Consider the following 25,276-nt stretch of genomic DNA (forward strand, 5'->3'; position numbering starts at 1 on the left):
ACTGCCATGTAAATGGGATGAGGTGACTAAAACAAGGATTTCACGATTGAAAGCTGCAACAATTCTGATTCTGTACAGAAAATAACATCAGTGTATGGAAAAGAAGTGATTTGGTTCAAATTATTCACAAAACTGGGAATGGCTGTGACACTATCGACTTCCAACGTGAAAACCTCCATTGAATAATTAGTACAGTAAAAGATGAACAAACCCTAAATTAAGATTTATTTTACAATTTTATTTTTTCACAAACATGAATGCCCCATAAAGATGCATTTTTCTTAGACAGGTAAACTTAAAAACATTTATTTGTAAAGAGGGAGTCAGAGACCAGTTCAATTGCATAGCAATTTAATCCATGTCCAATAAGGATTCTTTCCCTGTCACAGGGAGAGGCCCTGTGGTCAATCAGTGTTTTATCGACCAAGACGGTCAATAACACTATTGATAATCACTCACTATATCCAATAGTGACCATATTCTACAGGCATCAGAGGATCTTTAAAAGAAGCCATTTCTACACACCATGTCAAAATGTCCACTGCACAGTTCCCCATTTAACTCTACCAGATCACGGTAAACATGAGGAGCGGTGACTGTTATGTGAATTGAATCCAATGCTTGTTTTTGTATCGGGTCAAGGGCTTCCAGGCTCGTGATGATGGCATGGTGACGGTACAGAGTCTTGTTGCAATGGGGGAGGAGGGGAAATAATAAAACTAAAAACATACCATGAGAAACATGCATGGGCTAGGCTTTCCTAATGCCACATACTGAGTGTGCACACAGACGGGCACGGACGCAGCCACCCCATCGTCGCCCCCCGGCCCACACGCAGCGCACTGCTTCTTTTGCTCAAACCCACGGGGCACATGCCAAGAGTAATGCGCTACGGTGGGGGTGGCGGGGGGCTCCACGTGGAAGATGCAGCCTGCACAGACACCCTCGGCCCCCCTTCTAGGAGGCCTCTTCTACTACACATCAATCTCTATCCACGGTACGGAGGACAGTCTCGGAATGTCAACAGCAGCACGGCTCCTCGCCCCACGGCCCCTCCTCGCGCCCCTCGTCACTGCAGGTCGCGGTCCTCCAGGTACCGGTACTCGAAGGTGAAGCCCTCCTTCTTCCGCTGGCCCCACTTCTCATAGTCAAAGTAGATGTAAGTGCCCTAGAGGTGGAGGAGACGGTGCAGAGGACAGCAGTGTCAGTGAGTGCTCACGTCAGTGGACGCGAGGAAAAACCATAGCCTATTCGCACTTTACAATAGTGCTGGTTGTACCTGAAAGGGGAAAGAAGGTGCCCCGGACCAGTCGCATTTAAATATATCCTTACAGAATTCACTTCAGACAGGGGGGTGACTGCCAGATCAGAGTTGAATAGGATGTCATCAGCTGCGCGTTAAGGTCTATACATGGTTGGGTAACTGCAGCACGCAAGCATCACACCTATTGAATGCATGACTGACATTTGACTGCTGCAGCCAACAGCTAACCGAGCTCCAGTTGAGATTCTGGTAAACATTTAAAGTGTAATTTCTTTACTTTCAAAAGGTTTGCTATACTTCAACAGCAGGTGTGTTCACTAGTTTGTAAAAGGGGGCGACTTATTTAGCTACCAGTACGATATGAATCCAATGTGTACCCCCTCTAGTAATGACAGCTTGTCTTGTAGAGTGCAAAGACTGATCGATTAAACCATACTTCGGTTACACTGTCTTTTCAAGACTTTTGGGCAGTGATCCCACCAGGACACATTAACTGTCAAGCATGGAGCCTCTCATCAGACGGCTCCTCTTGTAGAAGAACACAGCAGGTCTGAGGTGGTTTGGGTCGCAACCTGATCAGGTCTCCGCAGGGTGTAGACACAAGGCCCCGGTCCAATAAGACAACTACATGACAAACCACGCCTGCGACTTGAATGGTAGCTCATGCGCTCATATTACCTTTCACATAAAAAGAAAAACTGCAACGTATGAGTTGTTGGTTTCATAAAAATAAATGCATTATGGCATACACCGCTTAAATGAATGTTTAACTTTAACCACTCTTCTGAATACTATACTTTAGCTAAAACACTATGCTAAAAAGACTTGAGGTATTTAAATATTTAGAACCAACAAAAGATCTTAACATGTTCTAACCATATCTCTACATACTGGCAGTATTGCATAGCTTCAGTTGCAAGACAACGTATTTATATATTATACTTTCATGTGCAGGCCAAGTCTAGGGACAAATCATTAGTTTAAAAGCATTACTGTTCTCTTTTGATTTTCTTCTGTCATACCATGTTATAATAAATCAGCCATTTCCAAAGCGTCTATTTATAGGCCTCAATGGGTTAAGGACCTCTCAGCACCCTGCTCTGTTTCACTGTGGCCATTAAGCACATTATTTTCAGCAGTTCCTCCCAAAAAATGTGCATGCGTGTCTTTCTCTTAACTGGTGGTGGCGGTGTTGAGCTGTAGAGAAGAGCTGCTCTTGGAAGATGAGCCCCATCCTAACCTCACCAAAACCATAAAAACAACATTTTAAATTATGTCATAATCCCCTTGTAGAACAGAAGACCATCGAAGGAGAAGAATAATGCTTTTAAAGTATTGATTTCTCAAAAGTTTAACGGTATAAAAACTTTGCTTCCGGGTCGTTCTAGAATGGAAGGTATGCAATACGGTCCAGTCGAAGACCTCATGTGGCCAAAGCGTTCCCAATCAAGTGGCAGGCAGAGTCTGAGATCCGATCACAAAAGGCAAGTGTAACCAAGGCCATCGCTGCATTGCCTGTGTGCCAAGAATGCAGAAAAACCACACGGAAGCATGTCGAGCGGGGACGGGGGCTGGAGAGAGGGAGCTGGAGATGCACCTGTTCAAACTCATCGGTGATCGTCTTGGGCTCCTCGTGCCTCTGGAACCACATCATGTACTTGGTGTGGAACCTCCACGACTGCTTCTTCAGCGCCTTCGCAGACAGGTACTGAGCCTTCGTGCCCTGGAGGAGGAAGGCATGGAGTCAAGTCAAACAAAGCCCCCAGTTTGAGCTTGTCCCCGCCTCCTGCGTGCATTCTGGCTGAATTCTGGCAGACACTTTAAATCTATATTGCTGCTCTGTTGCACAAGCCACTCCCACTCGCTACAAACCCATTTGGGGGAAGGGGGCGGGGAAAGCCAGAATTTTTGACTGGTAACCTGGTTACCCAAAACAGCCAATATCGGGTATCATGAATATGCAAACATGAGTAAGCATTCTACCCATAGAGCACCATCCATAGCACTCATATGTAACCCACTACATGGCACCTAAAATAGGTTACTTTATTGCCGGTTATTCTTTGAGATTTTGTTTAAATGGACAGGCCCAACTGAAGGGCCCACTAGGAGGGTGAGCGGGCCGGGGACAGACGTTACCTCCAGGTAGTAGAAGATGAAGAAGAGCGTTTCCGTGGACAACCTCTGGTAGAACTCGATGGAGTCCGAGTGGTGAGGCGGCATCTGGTGGTGGAAGGGCAGCGTGGGACACGGGTTCCTCATCAGGTACTGCCTGTAGCGACACAGGGACCACAGCCGTCAGTCAGCCGTCACACACATGCCCCGTCACAGTGAACACTGCCAGGGTTAGGGTTCGATCCCCCTGGGTTACGCCACGCTAAGGAGCAATGCACTCACGGTGTTGTAGGAGAAGCTTTGGATGAAAGCCTTGATTAAGCGGCATGTATTTATTTACCTTTAGACCATGAGGTCATTCAGACGCTTTACCCTTAACAAGTCATTTAGCATTTGGCCTTCTGCTCAGAGACGCCTACATGTCGGCTGTGGACATCGGGGTTTGAACCCGAAACCTTCGTGCCCTGGGGTCAAACCCCCTCTCCACTACAGTACACTGCCCTCATGAATGTATTAAAAAATATCAACTATTAATTTAGAGTACGGAGCATCCTAGTGGACAGACGCTTCATCATTAGTCGCCAGTCGTTCACCTGATTCTCTCAGAGTCCGAGGGGTGGGGCATGTGTGTCCAGGCCGACTCCTGCATGGCCTGCTGGTAGAGCTGGTCTTTGGGGAGCGGCGTGGGGCCCAGGGGGCACACGCCCAGCGACGGGGGGATGCTGACCTCTGACAGGGAGGGCTGGGGGGCCACCGGGGTGCCGGGGGCTGCAGAGGAACTAGAGAAGATATCTACGGGCAGAAAAGGAGGCTGGGCATCAGATCCATGCCACAAACACCTGATGGCCTCATTTAAACACTCCACACTCGTTGAGAAATGTTGTTCATTGTTAGTGGATTTAACTGTTAATCCCCACAGTTTTGTACTGCACAATGCACCTCGACTGAGAACAGGGTTTTCTGCATTTCTCCTCGTTGCAATGCCATCCATATTTCAGGATTTCTGCGAGGATATTTCAGGATTAACGTAACCGCGTTTGAGAATATTTCCCCAGATGAACATGACAACCGAGTCCATTTTCCGTCCATTTTCCGAACCATTCACTCTATTTTACGACGGTCACTAGTGCGATGGCAGTGGCCCGTGCTGACCTCTATCTGTGAGGTGCAGGTTGGGGATCTCTCCGTCAAGGCCTGAGACCAGCGCTGCCCGCTCGGCCATGGCCTTCAGAGAGCTGAGAGCCTCAGGAGCCTGGAGCCCGAGGGAGGAGAGAGGGAAGGGTTGAAACAGGGGGGAGAACGACAGCAAGAACAACACAACAATCAGGCCTCAGAGGCAGAGAAACGATAGGGAGAGAGTGTAGAAATAGAATCAGAGAGGGGGGAATCAGAGAGTGGGATAGAGAAACAAATGAACACACTTCCGCGTCCTGCACGTATGCGAAGACCCGTGTACTTATGCATGTGTTCGTATGTCTTCACCTGACACTGCTTTCGTTTGCGTGTGTTGGTGGCCGTGGTCCCTGGCGGCTCTCCCGCAACTGCCGATAACCGGGACTCCATCAGCATCTGACGGTGGTCTGTGGGGAGCTAGGGGGACGAAGGGCCCGTACAAGTTATTGTCGTGGCCACAGCATCACAGCAACACTATTCAGCGACATACATACCAAGGAGAGACCCTCAGGTAAAACATTTAAAACATCCCGTGCCCAAATAAGGCTACCTAAACATTTGTATGATAGTCAATAGAAGGTGTTTGGGGTCTCAAGTGTATTTGTGGACCACTAAGCTGCATCTTGCTTTACAAGCTAAAAATAAGATGGGGCTTAGTGCTTATGGGTGCTGGTCGGCTATCCAATACATACTCTGACTGCTGACTTCCTCACCCCCTCCGCAGTAGTGCAATCTCACAATGTTATCCTGGTCTTTAAATTTAGACTCTCTCCACCAAAACTCTGCATGTAATGCACCTTCTCAGGGTTACATTTGATCCTGTAGCATGTGTAGTGGTGGTGATAGCTGACTGAAACCCCTGAACCAAGCAACCCGGCCCACCCATCCTCCCTCCCTCCCTCCCTCATGCTCACTTTGAGGACCTCGGGGGTCTGTGAGTAGGAGTGCGGTCCGTTCAGAAGACTGCTTCCGCCGGGCGTGCTGTCCGAGAAGGAGGGGGAGGGAGAGCCGGGCGGGAGGGTGATGGAGCTGATGAGGCTGGGGCCGTTGTCCATTCTGCGGGGCCAGGAAGCAACGGCAGGGGACAACCATAAACGCACAAGGACTCTTAATGGGCCGTTAATGGGTTACAGACCAACGGTGGCGCAGCGACTGAGGCCGGAGTGAACTCACGGTTGACTGGTCGAGGACGTGAGCGACGAAGGCTGGCTGCCTTGTGATTGGCTCGGTGTGCTTGGATTGGAATCTGTGGAGCTCTCTGCTACTATTGCGCTGTAACCTGGGAGACAAGCGGGGACGTCAGGCAACCGGTCCCACTATGAGATTGAGTGCGCACAATACACAAAAAACACACGGAGAAAGAGTTAACCACTCACTTGTGGTTCCGTTCTGCTTGAGTCCACTGGGGGGTCTGGCAGGGGCCGCGTTGAGCACCGCTCCTCCGACCACGCCGACGTTGGCACCGCCGCCTCCCAGCATGCCCACGCCCCCGCCAGGAGCGGCGCCGACGGGAGGGAGGGTCACCTGCGAGGACCCGGGGCCCAGGCCGAGGAGGCCCCCGGTGAGAGAGCCGTGCGCCGGGCTGGAGCCCAGTAAACTAAGGCCTGTGCCGGAGCCATTGGTGGCGACTCCACTGGAGCCAGAGGTGGGGATGGAAGGGCTGCTCTCCATGGCAACGCTGGACAGGCCGCCGCCGCCGCTGCTCAGACCCAGGCCCCCCGACGCCGCTGCCTGAGCATACGGGGTAGGGGTGGACGCCGAAATGAGCCCGGCCATCGTGGTTAGCGCCGACGGCATGCCGCTCAGGCCAAGACCGGACATTTGGTTGGCACTGCTGGTCCCCGTGATGCCCACTTTGCTCAAACCCAGGCCCAGCCCAAGTCCACAGCTGGAGGAGGGAGCGGACCCCGAGGACGGCATGGGGTGGGGGAGGGCCGCCACTAAGCTGGGGGCGCTGGGGATGGGGATGGGGGCCGAGACCGGGAGGAGTGGGTGGCTGGGCGGGCTGGGGGTGTTGCTGGAGGGGGCCGAGGGCTTGGATTGCGATGGCTGTTGCTGTTGGTTTGCAGACTGCGCCAGCTGCTGCGACATTTGATGCTGGTGCTGTTGCACAGCGCTGCTGAAGCTCCCGATCAGGCTGTTGCTTGTGGGCACCACGGGAATGCCTCCGACAATGCTCGCCATGGACACCAACGAGGAGGAGGAGGAGGAGGAGCCGGAGGTGGAGGAGCAAGAGAAGGAAGACAACAGGGAAGGAGTGCCATTCTTCACAGGCGACTGAAATTTAAAAGAACGTTGGCTTCAGTAAGACAACTACACGGCGCAACACTACAACGCAGAGAACAATGAAGACTTGTTAAATAAATACAAGCTTGAGGCCTGTAAAATAAATCTACAGTCTATAGTATGCATTTTGTTATACCGGGAAAATGCTTTGGCTGCTTCCTTTCACAAGGACTATAACGGACCAACCAGATGACACAGTACAGTTGAGATCCTCACCTGACTAACTTCACTGTCTGTCGACCGACCTCGTTTCTTATCGTCCTCAGAGTTCTCCTGTAAGAAAGAGACTCATGAGAATCCAATCCACAAACCATCTTTTGTCCAACACATTGGTGGATTAAGACCCAATAACATGGGACTTTCGAAGCATGTTAATATGCACACACAAACAAATTTCAAAAAGACCCCAACCCTTGACCCCCTTACCAAAGTGATGGAATCGTCCCAAGCAAAGGGAGGATTGCATGAACTTACAGCAGTGCAGGCGGCCGGGGAGGGAGGGATGGGTGAGGAGGAGGTGGTGGAAGTGGGCGTACTGCTGGAGTTGAGAAACATCTCATCCTCAATATTTCCTTGCCCCGATGGAGACGTGGCCACAAGTGCTGCAGCAGCCGAGGAATGGCAGAAACAATAAAGCAAAGGCGCGATTATTTACTGATATTTGATCCCGAGCAGGCCCCCTTGCCCCCACTAAGAGCCGAAACCCCCATTTGATTAACATAATGGTTTAATGGTGCTCAACATAGTTACTGCATAACAAATGGCAAAAAGAGAAGGCATCCCCACAATGTACTATGTCCAATTAGCTCAAGCAGGTTTTCAGGCCGGTTTGGTTGTATGAGAGTTACTCACCTCCTTCTAGCCTTTTGCCAACAAATACATTCATAGAAAAGTACGGTGGCTGAATTACTTGTGAAGAAACTCATTATACCAAAAGTGAACATTATTTTGCCATCAGCTGTACAGCCAATGGGTAAGTAGAACACTCAAATTACACTTTTGTCTCATTAACATAAAACAATTGAACTCCTTCAGCCTGGTCTTTTCAATAGACTCACGTATGTCGTCCAGGTCTAGATCATCGTACAGGAACTCGTTCTCCTCGAAGTCAGGGTCCTGGGACGAGTCGATGTAGTACTCCACGTCATCTTTGATCTTCAGGACAGAGTCCACTTGTACCGAGTCATTGTCAAGCATTCGCAGGATGGTCTCCAGCATGCGAATGTGGAACCGATGGCGCTCGATCAACCTCTTAAGCTCTTCGATGCGATCTTGCTTCTGGGAGGAAGGGTGGCCAAAGTTGTACTGAGGGCATATTCTCCAAACACGTCTTACAGTGGCAACCGAGAAGAACACGGAGCACCTACCTCTTTGTCACCCTTTTTTTTTCTCGTCATCACGGAGAGAGACTCCACCTCACTCTCAAACTGGTCCACCTGCATATTTAGAGTGTCTATCGTATTCTACGTTGCGGGGAACACACAAACACAGAAAGTGAGGTCATATTGTGCACAGCTATTCCAGTTCAGTCTAACACGCCTGACCTCATATTGTGAACAATATTAGCGATTGAATCAGCTTGCTCGAATTGTGGCTAAAATAAAATAAAAAAATAAAATAAAATATAAAAACGAGGATTAACATAAAAATGCATTATTAATTTAACATTTTACTGATCACATAAAAAAATGTCACATGCAATCACAAATACAGCACGCGTTGCTTTTGCAATGACACTTCCCTGGTATGCTTGTGGAAGCATCGATGACAGGAAAGGGCAAAACCCTAAGAGCCCAAGGACAGCAGAACACCTTACCGTTAACCACTGGCCCGTTTCCTCTTTTTCCCTCTGAGCTGGATCTACTTTCTGGGCAAGTCCTAAGCCTTCTTTAGAGTACGCCTTTGTTTTCGTTTCCCGCTCCACCACCTTAAAGCGCTCCATTTGCTGAGAAGAGAAGACACATAATGGCAGATGAGACAATTGGTTCTGATTTGTGTAATTTTACTAAATTTATTTGGTGATGAATGAATGAAGATCATTACCGTCTCTATGAGTTTCCGGTTTTCGACTAGTTGCCTTTTGTCTTTAATCTCATTTGAGGCCACCCATGTTTTTATCTGATCTCGCAGTCGCTGGGCAGGAGCAAAGAGGACACGTGGTTAGGTTTCATAGATATGGATAGACACATCTTAGTTTATAAAATAAACAAATTAAGAAAAATGATCCCATGGGTGATAACTCCTCTTACTTGCAGTTTTTTAATCTCTTTTTTGAGGTCTGCCTCGTATTTTTCCTTCTGGTTAGCATTGGCTGCATTGTGAAGCTGTGGCAATTAAAAATCACATTGGCTCAAGTTTGCAAATCAAATGTACAATTGTGGAAACAAGAAAACTGCATGCATTATTAATACCTCACCTTTTGCCAAATATCCTCGAACTGCTCTACACCTTCTGCTACTTTTTTCAAACATCTATCGATTTCACCTGTAGAGATCAAAGAGATGATCCTGAATAACCCCCTTAAAGCCTGTACCAGAAGAAGTCATGCAGCGCCTATGGTTTCCGAAGTAAAAATTAGAGCGTGGTGGGAAGTAAGGACTCCATGCAACATCATTGTGCCATTGATTTACCTTGTAATTTTCTCTTGTCAGCCATGGCTTTCACTACGACACTGTCCACATTCCGTCTGTTACTGCTTTAGCTGGGAAAAGCATTTACAACTTTGAATTAGGCTTACGGTCCATGAAACATCAGCACTCATCTGTGGACACGCTTCACACCAAGAGGATTGATCTTAAATTAACGTGGGTTGTTGTGGATCAGTGTTCATGTAACCTAGCATTGTGCAAGCATTGACCCTTCCAGAGTGTATTTATTAAATCGCCATCCATATCATACGATAACATAAAACGTGCAATTTACAGTGACGCTTGTCATGCATACTTGTCAACGGATGCACCTTGTATAGGGTGATCGGGCTAATGCTACCCAGTATAGCCAGTCCATTACGCTCGATAGTAGTTGGATTATGGCTAAACGATTATTAAGTACAGATTGATTGTTTCATTACACATTCTTGCAACAGTAATTTGGGTTCAAATGTTGCATTTTAATTGTGTCAGATGCATTGTGAAATGTATCATTTATCATCGTTGCCAATCGCCAACCCAATAGCTAATATTGCTAACAGGCTAGCAATTGCATACAATACTAGCTAGCGGCTTAGCTAGCAAGGTAGCACAATTAAGGAATAAGGGAAACTGGCTCAACCAGACCATCTAGATGCACATTGGTTTCCAGCATTTACCTAGGGTCTGGGTTTTCGTTTTTCTCTTTTCAATTATAGCCCAAACTATTTCCCACACGTCTTCTTTACTTCCAAAATGTGTTTTCTTTTCGATAAACTCGCTGTACTCTAGCTAAAGATGGACGGTAGCTTAACCACGCCTCCAGGGTTGGTCTCCTCCCTAAGTGACATTTAGCAGCTGTGATTGGACAGCTTTTACCGTTTTCATTTGGAAACATCCGCCGGAATTACCCCCAACAAAATAATTAAATTATTCCACTGAATTATTCAATCAGTCATCAATCAGATATCTTCAAATAGACGTTATTTGCGATTGCACATGCTTTTTCTTTACAATATTTTTGAAGAAGCTATTTCCCAAAGTGACTCAAAACAATGTCTTATATAAATGCAGCATCAAGGCAATTACATTTTTAGCTAGAGACAAATTGAATCCTGCTTTGTACGATGAGAGTATCTTCCGTCAACAATATATTCCAGCCAAATTATTATTTTTCATAAATAAATAACTTGATGTACCTGACAGACTAGTTAGGGAAAACAAAGATTCACAGGCCAAGTAGAAACACAAGGATAACATAATAACCCCAATCTAATGTAACAGTACTTCATTTGACATATTCTCATATAACTGGTTTGTCGCCAACAATTACCTGCTTCTATAAATAAATCAACACAAATGGCATGAACATGTTTGGCATAAATCCATTTTAATAAACAAATATATACACAAAGAAAACCAAATGGAATAAGTAGCCACTAGTCAAGTACAAAACCTGGCTGAATATGTGGCATCTTAACTTTACAATCAGACATTCTAGCGAGAGGACCTCTTGTCAGTGAGACAGTGGAGTAGGACTTGGTATTTCCCCAAAAGGTGATTCATCCAACATTGGGATATCAGGCTCAGTCTGTAAGGTGAATGAAAGCATAGTTAGTAAATAAAAAAAAAAAATGCTCTTGATTTCTGTTCATTGGGGTCAGATATACTATTTTGCCCTTTTCATACACGTTAACATGCCTTGGAAATATAAACGCAGGCAGCTCTGCAGAGATTTGCACTATGTCTATGATTCCTAATGTGGATCTTCGCAAACAGTGAATCCCACTTTATCAGTTGAGTACTCAGAAAATACTATTAAAAAGGTATGCTTATTATGCTTATCATTATTATTCACAATAAAAATCTCTAAATACCTATATTCCTCCCATACCTGTGGGTCTTTATCCTTCTCCTGCTTTGGAATGCGATGTCTCCTCTTCTTTGGTCCGGCTCCATGGTGTGCTGCACCAGAAGAACCAGACGCACCATTAATCCGGTCCCCCTCCTGTCCAGTTGCTGATTCTAGAGGGACGGTGGACTCATCCTGAGACAGAAAAACACAATATCTTTCACACAGAATAACCATCATTTAAATAATAGAAATGTAGGAAGAAAAGTGGTTTGTAGGGTTTCCGGGATGAATTTCTTTACAGCATTGACATTTTAATTTCAAAGATAGCCATCAAAAAAGATATCAGTTATTTGTCTGATTTTTATATTTGGAACCTACAAGCATCTATACCTCTAAAGTAGATATAATATACTTGAGAACCATGTCATTTAGAGGTTAGGCATCTCGCTCTAGGATGCCTACAGGTACACTGCGGACATTGAGCATCGAACCCAGTACCTGGGAGTCGAACGCCCTCACTGCCACGCTGTGCCCCATACGTGTCTCACCTCTAGATGAATAGTCAAGTAAGAATTCCTGTAATCATCCCCATGAGAATCAAGAGTTTTCATCAGGAACCTAATGGGTGAAGAGTTATTACATTAGGAGAGGAAAGGAATTATTTTCATAATATGTTACATAGTACAATCATAAAAAAATATATGAAGATAAATACCGTCTTTCTTTCCTCATGCGCCGTAATAATCTCTGTACTTGTTGTAGGCGACCAAGAATCTTCTGATTTACCTGACCAGGGAAGATAACAGGAAGATTCCAAATTAGGATTGAATTCATGATACATTTGCACACATTACATTAATCTAGTAAATATATCAAATGAGTCAAATGCATGGCATCCATGCTAAGCACTTTTCAAACCTGTTCAATATCTTTGCACCTCTTATTCAAAGCCAAATATTTCCGTTTATCAAGGGCTCTCTTTTCTTCATCTTCATGCACTCCATCCAACACCTCACTGTCTCCTGGGCCCAGTTCCACCTGCTAAAATAATACAAGTGGGGAGTTATTAGGAAATTAATATGAATGGGGTAGTAGAACACATTGTGTGTAAGCCAACCCCCACATCTTCTGAGAAACCATTGTTGTATAGGTTTACACTACCAAACCGTGCATTGCGATTCTGCATCAATAGCGTTTTTGTAGGGCCTGGTACTACAGGAAATACACTAGTAATTGCATAGTTACAGGACTAATGATGTAGGGTAGCCCCTGGAGGAGATAGGACTGTGTTATACCTCTCCTGGGCCTAACTCGACACCAGCAGGTTCCAGCTCTGCTTCCAGGATGTGCCCTCCGAACAGAGGCGGCAGCGCCAAACCGGAGAAATCCTCCATCATCTATTAAGGAAGACGAAAAGCGGGTACATTAAACATAAATAAACAATAACACTGAATCTGAAACTGGACAGACTCCATGACCTAGACGAGCTCGGTGCCATCAGAAATACTACTAGCAAACAGCTAGCCGTGAATCGAAAACGCAACATACATTTTGTTCAGCCGATTAAATCCCGTGATGATGTGTTCATAGCATCTATATATTTTACTATTTATAACACTAGATAACGTCAACATTGCAATAAACCCAAATCATAAAACCAACTAAAACATCCGTTCGCGCCGTGATCTTTTGCATGTCTTGTTGAGCCGACTTCCGGTGTAGTGTAAACAAGCCGAACCAGCACACGGCGTGCCCATTTATAAACCTGCCTGGATTAAACTAGTCTGTGTTTTTGGTCTCTGTTTATTTTTTTTATTTTTTTACAATTAGATACCAAAAGTTATAATATCACATACATATTCCTTGTTTTTTACTTCACACATATTTACTTTGTAACTATGTTTAATTGGAATAAAGCTTCCCATTTTAAGAAAATTTGTATTGGAAGCCCACATGTTAAGAGCTTAATCACCAAATAAATATTGAAACAAATACAATTCATATTATATTTTATTCTACGTCGCATCAAATATACGTGGAGGGGTGTAGCATACATCCCCCACAAGCCCTTGCGTGTCTGGAGAACTACATACAACATGGCGGGTTAGTGTACATTTCGATATCTTATGAAGAACAAGTAGGGGTATATAGACGTATTTCAAAACCATATAAAAGGTCGTTGTGTTTACCTTTCAGCAATACAAGGACACACAATTTGGTATTGGTTTAAGGCAAACCAGTCGACTCCTCATGAAACAAAATAGTGACCTTGGACGCCGGGCGGACGGTGAAAGCCTCCCGTCTCCACAGCTATCGTAAAGTGATCTTTCAATGATTTGTTTTCTTTCAGCGATTGGAGCTTTCCTGAAGAATGCGTGGAATAAGGAACCAGTTATTGTGGTTTCCTGTGGACTTGGGATTTTAGGTTAGTAACCATGGTATCATGATCCCCTGTGTTAGGGTTGCATTGATATATATTTTGATGTATTTAACCTCATGGTGGTCCACAGGGGTTATATTACCATTTGTGAGTCCCCTGACCAAATATTCAGCGATGATGAACCAGGCTGTGCCATTCAACTACCCAGGTAAACACAGGCCTACGTTGTATGGTGGAAGTTTTGGTTTCTGATGTCCCTGATCAAATAATGTCATATGTGCAACCAAGCGAGATGTTTGATTGCTTGATATTATATACAATACACATTAGTGTTTGTGTTGTTTCATTCGATGCTACTACAATAAGCAGTTCAGCTGTGCCATATTCACGATAAATAATCCCTTTCTTCAATCTAGTTCCTGTTCGAGATGACGGAAATATGCCTGACGTCCCCGCACATCCATCTGACAAAGAAGGACCCAACTTGGAATGGCTTAAAAAGCTATAACTACATATTTGCATGGCAAAAACTGTACATTATTCCTGGTCCATGTAGCTACTATATGGGCGAAACCTCACAATAAATATGATCCTATACATTTTGTTTCTGTGCTTACTTGTGTATTTTGTATTTGACACATTCATTCCATTATGACTGAGATGGTTTTATTATTATGATCTATTGGAAATTGCGGAAACAAATTATGATTTATTGATTCAATACGGAAAAGGTACAACTTGCACAGGATACTTTTTTTTTAGTTTTTTTATTCCATTTTTCAATATTTGAATTGTGTAACATATTCAACGTAAAGAAGGTTTCCACTGTAAAGGGTGAACTAAGTCATGTTTGTTTTCTACTTTGTGTGGATAAAACCCTAGTGCAGGCCTGCAGGGCTCTGAAATGACAGCCTTTGGAGGAAAAGATCAAGAAACATGGTCATCCAAGTTCTTAAAGTTGTTGTGCACTGGGTAGGTAACTGAACAATTATGACATTGACTGGCTACTCCATTGGAATTTAATATCATTATTTTGAAATCAAGAAATCATTTTACTTTGAGCAATATATTCACCCATTAGTAGGCCGATGTACCAAAGCTGCACATATATGAACTTGGTAGAATGCCTCTGCCTGCTTTATAGAAGCAAGCATAGGCACTGCTTGCCTCTATAAATTAGCTGATTAGTGTCTAAGCTACAAGCACAAAACAGGACTTATGTTAGCAAGCCACTGAACGAGCTTAGTTGGATAAATGGAATTTACTTAGCGCTCATAAACAAACCAAATTAAAACAAATCTGACTGAAAATAATCAGACATTTGTATTAAGGATGTTTATGGAAGCTTATTAAGTCTGTGAAATATGTTTGTGGGAAGGAATACATTCTTATATACTTGACAATGATATTTAGCATGGAAAAATAGACTTTGCTAGTCCAGCATCTCTGAAATGTATGAGGAGACGAATGGTCTTGTTATCAAATGCCGATCTGTTGATCCTCCTCAAAATCCTTGTTTAGATTTCCAGGTCATGCAATGCCATTTACGTTTACGTTTCAATTACCTGTATGTCCCAGTATGCGAGCTACTGCTATTCACAATTAATATCTCACATACCGTAGGTTCAATAGGGAACAGACAGATAGGGAAAAAATAAATTTGAGGAATTTAAAGAACATGAAGTACAAAACTGGTCAGTTGGTGGTGGTAGAAGGTACTGGCGTAGCCTTCATTTCATTTCAAACGTCTAAGATGTAAAAAACCTCAGCGATTTCTAAACAGGCAAACAGGAATACAATTTTTCTTTACCATAAATCAACATTTGACTTGACCCAAAGGTGGTGATTGAAAAATCATTCCTTTAGCAGCATTAAGGAAAAATTCTAACCAGGCACAATTATATATTTTGAAATTCTTGTTTGATATATATGTAAGCCATGGTGATCGGTGTTAAATGCGACAGCATTCATTATATAGGCTCCACACAATATACAGTAATCAAAAGGAACATAAACCATCCTAATTTACAAATCTGATAAAATCCATCTGAGCACAATCATACTAAAATATATCCATTGTAACCCCTAACCCTTGCTCTGACACTGATCCACTTTCCATATACTTCCTACATCAACTTTCAAAGTTACATTTCGATATGAAAACAATCCTTTTCATAATTCTTGGCTTTGGCATTTCTCTAAAATGTTCTGACAGGTAAACATTAAGCTGTCCATCTAGATGTTTTGTAGATTTTCATTTGGACATAAGATGAATCAAGAACAAACAAGACCCAATTACTTAAGTGTTGGAAATTCTGCCACATATGACCTAACCTCTTCCTTAAACCTTCACCTCCGTAGCCCATTCTTAAGAAACTATCCAACAACAATCACTCTTTGTACTCTTTACAGTTCAGGTGAAAACCATTTACAGTTCACTCAAACCAACTAAACCTCTAAATCCATTTTCCTATCCTTCACAAAATCTTGAATTCCATCAGTTTGCTTATTGAAATATTATATAAAGACTTTTACTTTGACAAATACAACTCGTACAACTAGTGTGACAGAACAAAGCAGATATGTTGAGGTCTCATTATCAATGCAATACACTTACGGAATTAGTTTCACTTAAGGCCTATTTTATATGATGGCATGTTTAAAAGGCACAACATAAACATATTGCACCGTGTTAACTATAAATTGTGAATGCAAATGAGAATGTTTACTTTCAAGCAAAAAGGATAGATTGCATCTTTAAAATGGGATGGATTGCATATTCGTAGATTGATCCATGAAAAAATGGCAGCTACTTGGAAAGTACAAATAAAATAAATGAGGAACCTGTCCTTTCTGTGACATTTCATTGTCAAGGAGAAAATATAGATTTGGCTGTTAGGAGCCTGTCCCCTAATCATTTGACTATTAATTTTTTTAATTAACAGACCAAGTATAACACAGAAAAAGTTGTATTGAACAGTTGTATTGAACTGCCTTTTTACTTCGGGTATACACAACCATTTTTCCAGACACCTATGTTCACCGTAGTGAATAAATGATACTTTGATCTTAGGTTCTACAACTTTGTCATATTGGATCTTTACTAATAGAATCAGGGTCAATATAATACATTTATTATATTTACTGTAACCATGGTTACGGAATCAGATTATAATCAGATTAGCGATCAGAATATATACTGTTTCTTCATTTATTTTCTGATATTAGTCTTGTTTAAAGCATTTTAATTTGAAGCATTTTTCTTGCCTTTATTCAGGCATATGATGTATAGACGTATCATACATCCGTCTTATTTAATCTAAATGTAGAATCTAAAAGTAGTATAATTTTAAATAATCACAAACATTTTACTTCAAAATGGCTTGACAGAAGACCTGTTCCATTAGAACTCTGTATGTTTGTACCCTCTCTTTTATAAACTGCCGTGTGCCACATATCACTCAATGATGGGAGCCGAGCGGTCATTGGTGACCGTCCTCCTGAGTTTGACGTGAGCAAACGGATTTGTCCTGAAAAAGAAAATCAAAATCAAAATGAAAGTGGAAAGTTCTAAACACATAAACAACATATACACATATTCAAAGGGATGGATCATCTCTAATTCATCTTTATCACACCTTGCAATTGACACACTAATCCTACAGATATAATGGCATTGTTATTATTTCCTGATCAGTGGAGAAGCGCTCAGCACGGCGCTCTTTTCAGGGGTTATAAAGCATGTATCTACCTGGTTGGGGAGGGTGGAGGAGAGGCCAAATCTGAAGAGAGCTATGATCACAGAGAGATAGGAAGGTGAGAATCAGAGAGCATTGATTTGGCGTTAGGCAGGCGAGGACGAGGCTATTCTACGGCGTTGTTACCTCCTGCCTCAGCATGGACTGAGAGGGCTGGGGGGCGGGCCCTATCCACTCCCCCATCCCCTGGGTGGCGCCACCGGCCCTCAGGCTGACCTTGTGGCTGTCGGCCATGCTGTACGGGCGTGGGCGGAAGGTGCTAACCCTTTGAGGAGGAAGGGAGCGTTCTTCTTCTGACTCGGGGGTCAGGGCAGGCAGGCCCGCCGACACCAGCTTGTCGAGTTGGCCATCGCTGCCACTGCTGGCCTTAGAGAGCAAGAGGGAGCTGTAGGGGGGAGAATACGGGATATCATTAGCCAGGGGGAAGCCTTTCAGAGTGTCTCCTGAAGGGCGGACAGTGTGTTCCCTGTGGACTAACCTGCTGTGGTTATCCATGTTGTTGGCATGGGGCTGGGTGTAGGAGTATGGAAACCAGCCTTTTCTGTGAGGGAGATCATTTGGAGATGTGAGATGTCTTTCATCGTCCTGTTCATAACGAAGGCGGGCATACAATTTGAACAATGTTTTACCGTCCAGTCCTTTCGTTCTGGCCGTAATGCCAGCCATCCCTCGGCTCAGAGATGAGCAGGGTAATGTTATCGTTGGGCAGGAAGTGAAGCAAGCAGGCCCCGCCCGCCGCACTGCCCTCAGATCCTGCGGGCGTGTGCGCAAACATGGCTTCCACACGCATTGGTTCAGAAAGCATTCTGGGCAAACTGGTGCCTGCATAGCAGCGAGGGGAAGGAGATCAGGTCATTCTGTTACAGAATCTCCATTTAACCTTAAATGACGGCGGACGAATTGCATTCAGGGCACACCGTAAACATTAGGCATGTTAATGCCTAATGCTCTCCCACTGGAGCTAGTCAGAACCAGGGTTTATACAACTGCTTTTATCACCCCAAGTGATCAAATCTTACCTTGAAAGCCACCCAGTCTAATCTCACTGACAGGTCTCCTAGGCAACGGCAGGGTGGATGTTGCGTACATCTCAGCGGCCTTCATCAGCAGGGGGTTCAGCGGGGGACCCTGGCCTCCTCCGGACCCCGCCTGTTGGTGCATCAGATGGATGGGGGTCATGGCCCGGGAGAGGGGCGCGCTGTGGGGCAGCGGGGGGCTGTGGGGGGCGCTGTGGGCGATGGGTAGGGTCATGGCCTGCATGGCGTTCAGGGCGGAGGGGGCCTGGCTGAGGGACAGCACCGCGGAGGGGATGAGGCACGGGGACAGGTTGGAGGTGCCGGTGGCCAGGAGCAGAGGGCTCTGCTGGGAGGAGCTGCCTGTGGCGCTGGTGCGCAGGCAGGCGCCCTGGCTGCTGCTGCCGCTTCCGCCTTCGGGGCGCGGGCCGGGCTGCAGGCCCAGTGGCGTGCTGGCGTGCTGGGGGGACGCTCCGAGGGATTCGCCACCGGAGGCCCCGTCGCAGGCGGCGGCCGGGGGGCGGGGCAGTGGAGGGGAGCCCTGAGGTTGAGGGCTGTCACACTGGGAGGAGGGGGGGGGGAGACCTCGCTGCTGCTGCTGCTGCTGCTGCTGCTGCTGCTGCTGAGATCGATTGGTGTCTCCATTTGACAGAGGCGGGACTTCCTGAACAGACAGCCTCTGATAGGCCGTTAGGAAGAATGGAGATACATTAACAATGATTCAATGTCAAAGGGTCTATGGTTGTGTATGAATAACAGGGAGTGCAAAGCGTCTCTTGGATATTAAAAACCAAAGCATGGTGAAACGCTGCTCTGTCACCTGGTCGGGCTGGGAGGAGCCTAGCTTGGTGTGCCGCAGGGTGTCCGCTATCCCTGCCGCCCCGGAGGTCTGTGGAGCGGTATGGCGCAGGAGGTTCAGGGCCCGTTCTGGAAGCTTGGTAGGCTGGGAACAGGACTGTTGCCAAGACGACAACTTCTGGGACAGAAGTTCCCTGACCTGGGAGAATAAGGAGTATACCATGTTGGTAACTCAAGCAATAGCACATTGTGTGAAGAACATTGAGTCCAACAATGGTTCTGCTTATGGCGTCACCTTGCAGTGGTAGTTGATGAGCAGTTTGGTGACAGAACTCTGTCGGTCCACCAGGAAGCAGTATCTTCTTCTCTCCTCAGTGAGCGCAGACCTGTAACCCACGGCAACCAGAGTGTCCAGCTCCAACTGGCGACGGCTCATCAGCTCCACAAACTGCGAGAGAAACGGTTTGGATCCAGGTTTCATTTTGGATGTTTCAATACAAAAACCCGTTGTGTTATGTCCACGCACATCAGAAACTATAAGGACAACTATAACAAAAACAAACTTCACTGAACAAAGAGTGACCTTTAAGCGCAGGCTGAGGGGAAAGGGACAAGCTCAACGATTACACATTGAGGAAACTGTGACCAACTTCCTGCCTGTAAGTGATCGGAATCATGAAATATTTGACCTCAAGCGTTTGACCTTTCCTCTGAAATAACCAGGCTGTTCTACCCTGCCGCCACTTCCAAATGAGAAATAATACGGCTGTACCTCTTAAACAAGCCACATTTCTTCCAACTAACTAAACTCAGTGGCTATTTTAACAAAATCCACTGAGACGGATTGTCCTTTAATCTCATTCAGAGCACCAATAACAAACACAGTGACCAAGGCGTTTACGTCACCTCTTTTAATGCTGATTAGGTGTGTGTGTTAGATAATTTTTGTGCACTTAACACAATAGGCCACTTTGTTTTCACTGCCTAATCTCCACAGCTGTAGGAGTTAGGCCATGTGCATGCATGCTATACAATGCCAAAAAATACAACAATACATTGACCCCTTTAGGTTTCCTTCTTACCTGCATCTCTCTGTCTCCGTATTTGTTGGGGTGACGCGTGGCCTGGCTCTTCCTGCGTAGCTTCTTCAGCTGGGACTGGCATCGCTCAATAGACTCGGTCTTAGACCTGCGTTCACTCTGGTACTTCTTCAATGTCGCCTGAGAGAGAATGAAAGAAGAAGGAAAGAAGCCCAGCAAGCCACGCAAGGTTGTGTTCATGAAGAGGGGTTTTGTTTAAACGACTTAACATCAGTAAAGCACTACACAGGCCCGACACTAAACTCACCTGGACTCAGCAAGTGCTCAGATGTTTGAGTCATGTCTAAAAGTAATGTAAGCTAGCACACTCACTGTAAGGTATTTGATGTCCAACTCCAACTTCTGCTCCAACTGGGCGAGCAGCTCAGAATGAAACAGCTTTAACTGTGGAGAAATCAGAAATCAAATCAGAATATAGTAAATGATATAATACAACATATTAACATGTCCATGTCTACACTATTAAAAAAAATGGATTCAAACCAAACGACTGCAGCAGTACACACACTTACCACATCTTCCAGTTGGACCTGAATCTGTCGATGGACCTCAGCCATCTGAAACAGTGTGTCACCTGGAATGAATGTGATCAATTAGACTACATTAAAAGAAAGGCTTTAATTGAGTAGACTCTTGCCGACTACAGTAACAAACACTAAAGTCAACAAAAGTACAGACCAACCGTTCAGTTGAGTAAAGTAGGGTACGATTTCAGCCCTACATAAAGAACATAAAAAGCCTAATACAGGAAACAAACTAAGCCTGGTATTGTTGTGCTATGACACAACATTTACACAGTATAGTAACATGTGATACAGATATAAGCCATAGGTCTAAAAAACTAGAAAATACCAGTGATTATTGTTAACTCTTTATGAGTTCACATCCATATTTCACTGTCCAATATCCCAACTGTTGGCACTGATTGCATTTGTCCCTCCTCCCCCCTGCTGTGAGTTGTAAGTCTATTTCCACATCCCTTCCTCCATCTATTCCTCCCCCTTCCCCCATACAGCACAGTAGTCTGTGGTGTCTGGCATCTCTCCCTCCCTGCCTGCCTCCCTCCCTCCCTCTCTCCCTCTCTCTCTCTCTCTCTCTCTCTTTCTCTCTCTCTCTCTCTCTCTCTCTCTCTCTCTCTCTCTCTCTCTCTCTCCCTCCCTCTCTCTCCCTCTCTCTCTCTCTCTCTCTCTCTCTCTCTCTCTCTCTCTTTCTCTCTCTCTCTCAGGCCACCCCCGCTGTTTTCAGCATTACAATGAGATCATGTGGTGTTGTTAATCTCCCAACAATGAATCTACTCTCTCCCTCTACTTCAGTTCTCTTTCCCTTTCTACATCTCACTCTCTCCCTCGCTCTCTTTATCGCGCTCTGCATGTCCCCCTGTGTTCTTACTATCTATGCCTTTATCTATCTATCTCTAATGCGTATCGTTTCCTTTCCATTTGCCCACATAACTCTGCTCCTCCTGCCTGTTCCGCCCGCTCACCCAGTTCTTTAGATCCCTGGCTGTCGCTAGCCAGCTCTCCGAGTTTCACGAGGGCATCAAAGTAGCCCTTGGCAGCCACTGTCACTCCTGAAGAAAATAGCACATTTTTGCTGAATGAAAGTCATTTCATACCAGAAACATGTGTACCACTTGGGACTTTGAACACAGGTTAAACCCTTTAGACCAGGGTAAGGTCACATGAAAATACCCTGTTGTCCGGCTTGAAACTTTGTACATTTGTTGGTATTTCATGTTATCAAAGAGCAGACTATGTATATTCTGTAGTTGTGTAAGACATTAGACTGTTGTTTTGTTTTCTTTGTGACCTGATAGACACACACAAGCAGAGCAACTATTTTTTAATAATCTTTTACTTCATAATGCCATGGCATCAGATCTTAACCAAATGGGTTCCCGTTACCAACACCCTCTTTACTGCATGTGGCTGTGAACTGAGTGGAGGTTCGCTTTATTGCAGATCCACCATTTCACAGCCAGTGCGGGTCTTTCCCAGGTTTTGGCCGGGGTGTGAAAGGGGTTACAGAGGGTATGACAATGGTCCTCTGTAGGCTCTAATGAGAGGCTGGAACAGCACTTCTAATGAAGCTTCTCTGGCTAAAGTGAGACAAACAGCCCCGGTCTTCACTGTATACCAGGCACATCTGAGCTAACTAGAAACGACATGTAGGATTATATCATTGGTTAATATTTACAAAGGTTTAGGCCATTTTTCTAAGCAAAGTTTGGTTATTTTTCAGGAACTATGTGTCACTCACCCATCAAGGCTTTTTCGTAGTGTTTCCCCATCGTTACAAAGTTCTTCAAACTGGGATTGAACTGGTCCAGGATGCCCTGCAAGCGCATCACTTTGTTTTAGAGGCAGGCACTTTGAAAACCATTCAGCAGAAATAGAATATGCGGCAACACAAATATGGGCCCGATGACAACGGAGTTGGTCATGGTGCACTATACAGGCCGAAACATCTTACCTTATAGACGTTCTCTGTCATCTTGTTGACCTCTTCGGTGCGAGACATGGTTGCTCTGTTGCTCTTTGTTTTAATTTATATGTATACGTTGTTGTTGTTGTTATTGTTGTTGTTGTTGTGTTCCTCCCTGGTTCCAAACTCAAACAACAGCAACCAACTAAAAGGTGAACATGATTTTTTTTTTTGCATTAGTGCATGAATTAGCTCCAAAAGCACAACAACCTCAAAAGTGTCGGTCTTATAGAAGCTCCCCGACATTTAAAGAGGAGACGGGCATGTAAAGGCATTCATTGGTAGGCTCCTCATGTAGGCAGCATTACTGTGGAGGTCCCCATTGATCCATGCACATAGAGATGTCCCTTTCTCAGGGCTCACAACACTCACTATAAAGGAAGGCCCAATCTGTAGGGAACACTATTAAGCTGCTATTATGCTTGAACACTGCATTCCAGGTCTTACAAGAAACATGATTATTAATTGCCTATAAAATAATTAAATTAAACGTTATTCAAATATGCATGTAAAGATTTGATATTTAAAACAAACGAATCATACAACAATGAATAATAGCCTATACCAATTCTTTATTTTCTTTCAGTCAGTTGTTTTCTTTTCTAGCTCCTGTTTTCCATGGATCACTTTAGTGTCCCTGTTGCCAATTCCTGTATCTCTTCCAAGCATTGAGGGAACCCAAATATTTCTCCTAGACTCATGTGGCCGTGCAGCCCCACATTCTGAGATAAGAACAATACGGTGTCCCATGTCTCCAGACACACAATAAACGGGACACCACAATTCCTTGATTCCCTGGCAAAGAGGAGGATGAAGGAAAGCGCTCCAGGGTCGAAGGGACTCCAGCATGGCTGCAGTGACAAATGGCTCATCCTACTACGGTTTCCCCTTTGTTATTACAGCCAGATTACGTGAAACACTTAGAGCCATATCAAGTAATGACGACTGGCTCAAGGAAACATTTCCGCCTAGCACCAGGAGCACCTTCTCACAATATTAGCTTTCCCATGACAGGCTGCTGATGAATTTGATGTTAAGCAGGTTTCGATGGATTAATGTGCCAACCATTCTCTCCATGTCATACAATAGGTTTACATCGAAGTAACATGTGGTTCCAAGCTATCTGAAGAATCACATATGATCCATGCTAAAGCTGCATGTTTGCATAATGCATTATTGCCTTTGAAGAGTTACGCCAAATATTCATTATTTAGAGTCATCCCTTTAACTCAATCAACAATCGTGACTAATGCATGAAAACATACGGCCTATCATGTGCTATAGTACCCCACCATTAATGAAGTTACTGCAGTCGAGATAATAAATTATTCAACAGTTGATTGGCAAATTCAACCGCATCCCGCAATTTATATGCAATGCGTTACACCGTAGGCCATGGACGTTCCATGGACCCACAACATTGTTTCAACACATTTTGCTGTGCACCAAAAGTCCCCTACCATCTGGCCATACCGCCTCTTTAGGCTACCTGTTGAGTTCAAAAGAGTTCAAACTATTTCCACTCAACCAAAATGGGGGCAACATAGGATACAATCTTTGAAAATGGTAAAAAAAAAAAAATAACATACCTTTTCAGATGTCATTGTTGGAAACAAAGTTGCTGTGCGACTGTTAAACGGAACGCAGAGCAGCTCCCCCCTCCTTTCTTTCTGTTACTTTCGCCCTTCGTTAGTGGGGGGTTGTTTCATCCACCAGTGCACTAAATCTCAGAGCCCTCCACCCCTTTGCCTGCCCTCATTCTCCCTCTCTTTACACTCTCGCTGCCTCTCCTTTAGTCCCAGAATCGGGGTCAGTTATGTGGTGCCGTTCAGTACCTCTTCTCATTATTGAGCCGATTATCAACATGCCTTCACGCTCGCACCCCGGCCAGAGAATCAGCAACAAGCCCTAGAAATGCACCCGCAACTTTACTGCCGTTACAACCCTCAGCCATCCCATTCTCCCAACCTCTCCTGCCCTGACAATGTGCTCTCTATTTAGCTCGTTCCCTCGCTATCCCCCTCACTCCCTCACTCACTCAATCTCTCGGGCAGAATAACAATGAGCTAACGGGACCCTGTCTGAATAGTGGCAGGGAGAGAAATGACCTGGGACATGTTCGGGGACAGAGGGACATCAAGAGGCGCCGTGCAGCCTTATCACCGCTCTGCCCTACACTGGGACAGCGCTCCACCAAACGGACACTTTGAAGCATTCATAAAGTAGTAGATAGTAATTTCCTAATTTATAAAGCGTTGTTTCTGCATCATTAGTAAGCTATCTATAATCAGTTCATTGTGCGATAAGGGTTTATTATTACTAAGTAAATGATTTCCCAACAATTTGCGTTTTAATCATACACTTAATAATGCTGCAATTCCTTATTAGTTAAGGTCGTTAATACTCATCTGAGTGTGGGCTCA

At 44.8% G+C, this 25,276-nt stretch overlaps 5 protein-coding genes across 10 annotated transcripts in view; 2 read left to right on the forward strand and 3 right to left on the reverse strand.

Annotated features, from left to right (window-relative positions):
- Window positions 1-25,276, forward strand: part of uts2r3 (urotensin-2 receptor 3) — a 124,095-nt gene that overhangs the window by 1,173 nt on the left and 97,646 nt on the right. The window lies entirely within an intron of this gene.
- Window positions 218-10,308, reverse strand: cnot3a (CCR4-NOT transcription complex, subunit 3a). 5 transcript variants are annotated; one of them, XM_060065041.1, is made up of 20 exons: window positions 10,146-10,307; window positions 9,469-9,539; window positions 9,255-9,322; window positions 9,088-9,162; window positions 8,882-8,971; window positions 8,655-8,783; window positions 8,206-8,301; window positions 7,897-8,116; window positions 7,313-7,440; window positions 7,055-7,111; window positions 5,929-6,829; window positions 5,726-5,831; window positions 5,467-5,608; window positions 4,862-4,969; window positions 4,532-4,631; window positions 3,973-4,171; window positions 3,404-3,536; window positions 2,862-2,987; window positions 2,443-2,499; window positions 218-1,168 (listed from the first exon to the last, which is right to left on the reverse strand). In XM_060065041.1, the coding sequence occupies exons 2-20, from the start codon at window positions 9,491-9,493 to the stop codon at window positions 1,070-1,072; spliced, it is 2,859 nt and encodes a 952-aa protein (XP_059921024.1). In that variant the 5' UTR covers window positions 9,494-9,539; window positions 10,146-10,307; the 3' UTR covers window positions 218-1,069. The 5 variants fall into 5 exon arrangements, with proteins under 5 accessions (XP_059921024.1, XP_059921023.1, XP_059921026.1 ...); XM_060065040.1 differs by having other exon boundaries at window positions 7,265-7,440; XM_060065043.1 differs by lacking the exon at window positions 2,443-2,499.
- Window positions 10,837-13,050, reverse strand: tfpt (TCF3 (E2A) fusion partner). The gene is made up of 7 exons (XM_060065112.1): window positions 12,869-13,050; window positions 12,616-12,717; window positions 12,239-12,361; window positions 12,036-12,106; window positions 11,869-11,938; window positions 11,360-11,512; window positions 10,837-11,056 (listed from the first exon to the last, which is right to left on the reverse strand). The coding sequence occupies exons 2-7, from the start codon at window positions 12,715-12,717 to the stop codon at window positions 10,982-10,984; spliced, it is 594 nt and encodes a 197-aa protein (XP_059921095.1). The 5' UTR covers window positions 12,869-13,050; the 3' UTR covers window positions 10,837-10,981.
- Window positions 13,346-14,302, forward strand: ndufa3 (NADH:ubiquinone oxidoreductase subunit A3). Its single transcript, XM_060065120.1, has 4 exons — window positions 13,346-13,423; window positions 13,671-13,745; window positions 13,831-13,908; window positions 14,117-14,302. The coding sequence occupies exons 1-4, from the start codon at window positions 13,417-13,419 to the stop codon at window positions 14,206-14,208; spliced, it is 252 nt and encodes an 83-aa protein (XP_059921103.1). The 5' UTR covers window positions 13,346-13,416; the 3' UTR covers window positions 14,209-14,302.
- zgc:158689 (uncharacterized protein LOC791177 homolog) lies at window positions 15,396-24,848 on the reverse strand. 2 transcript variants are annotated; one of them, XM_060065060.1, is made up of 15 exons: window positions 24,443-24,847; window positions 22,842-22,998; window positions 22,629-22,704; window positions 21,853-21,939; window positions 20,882-20,943; window positions 20,682-20,753; window positions 20,352-20,489; window positions 19,565-19,717; window positions 19,292-19,468; window positions 18,478-19,150; window positions 18,088-18,280; window positions 17,937-17,999; window positions 17,585-17,843; window positions 17,452-17,492; window positions 15,396-17,230 (listed from the first exon to the last, which is right to left on the reverse strand). In XM_060065060.1, exons 2-15 carry the CDS (start codon window positions 22,887-22,889, stop codon window positions 17,158-17,160), a joined length of 2,115 nt encoding a protein of 704 aa, XP_059921043.1. In that variant the 5' UTR covers window positions 22,890-22,998; window positions 24,443-24,847; the 3' UTR covers window positions 15,396-17,157. The 2 variants fall into 2 exon arrangements, with proteins under 2 accessions (XP_059921043.1, XP_059921045.1); XM_060065062.1 differs by lacking the exon at window positions 17,452-17,492 and having other exon boundaries at window positions 24,443-24,848.

Source organism: Gadus macrocephalus, chromosome 11, assembly GCF_031168955.1.
Source record: "Gadus macrocephalus chromosome 11, ASM3116895v1".
NCBI lineage: Eukaryota > Metazoa > Chordata > Actinopteri > Gadiformes > Gadidae > Gadus > Gadus macrocephalus.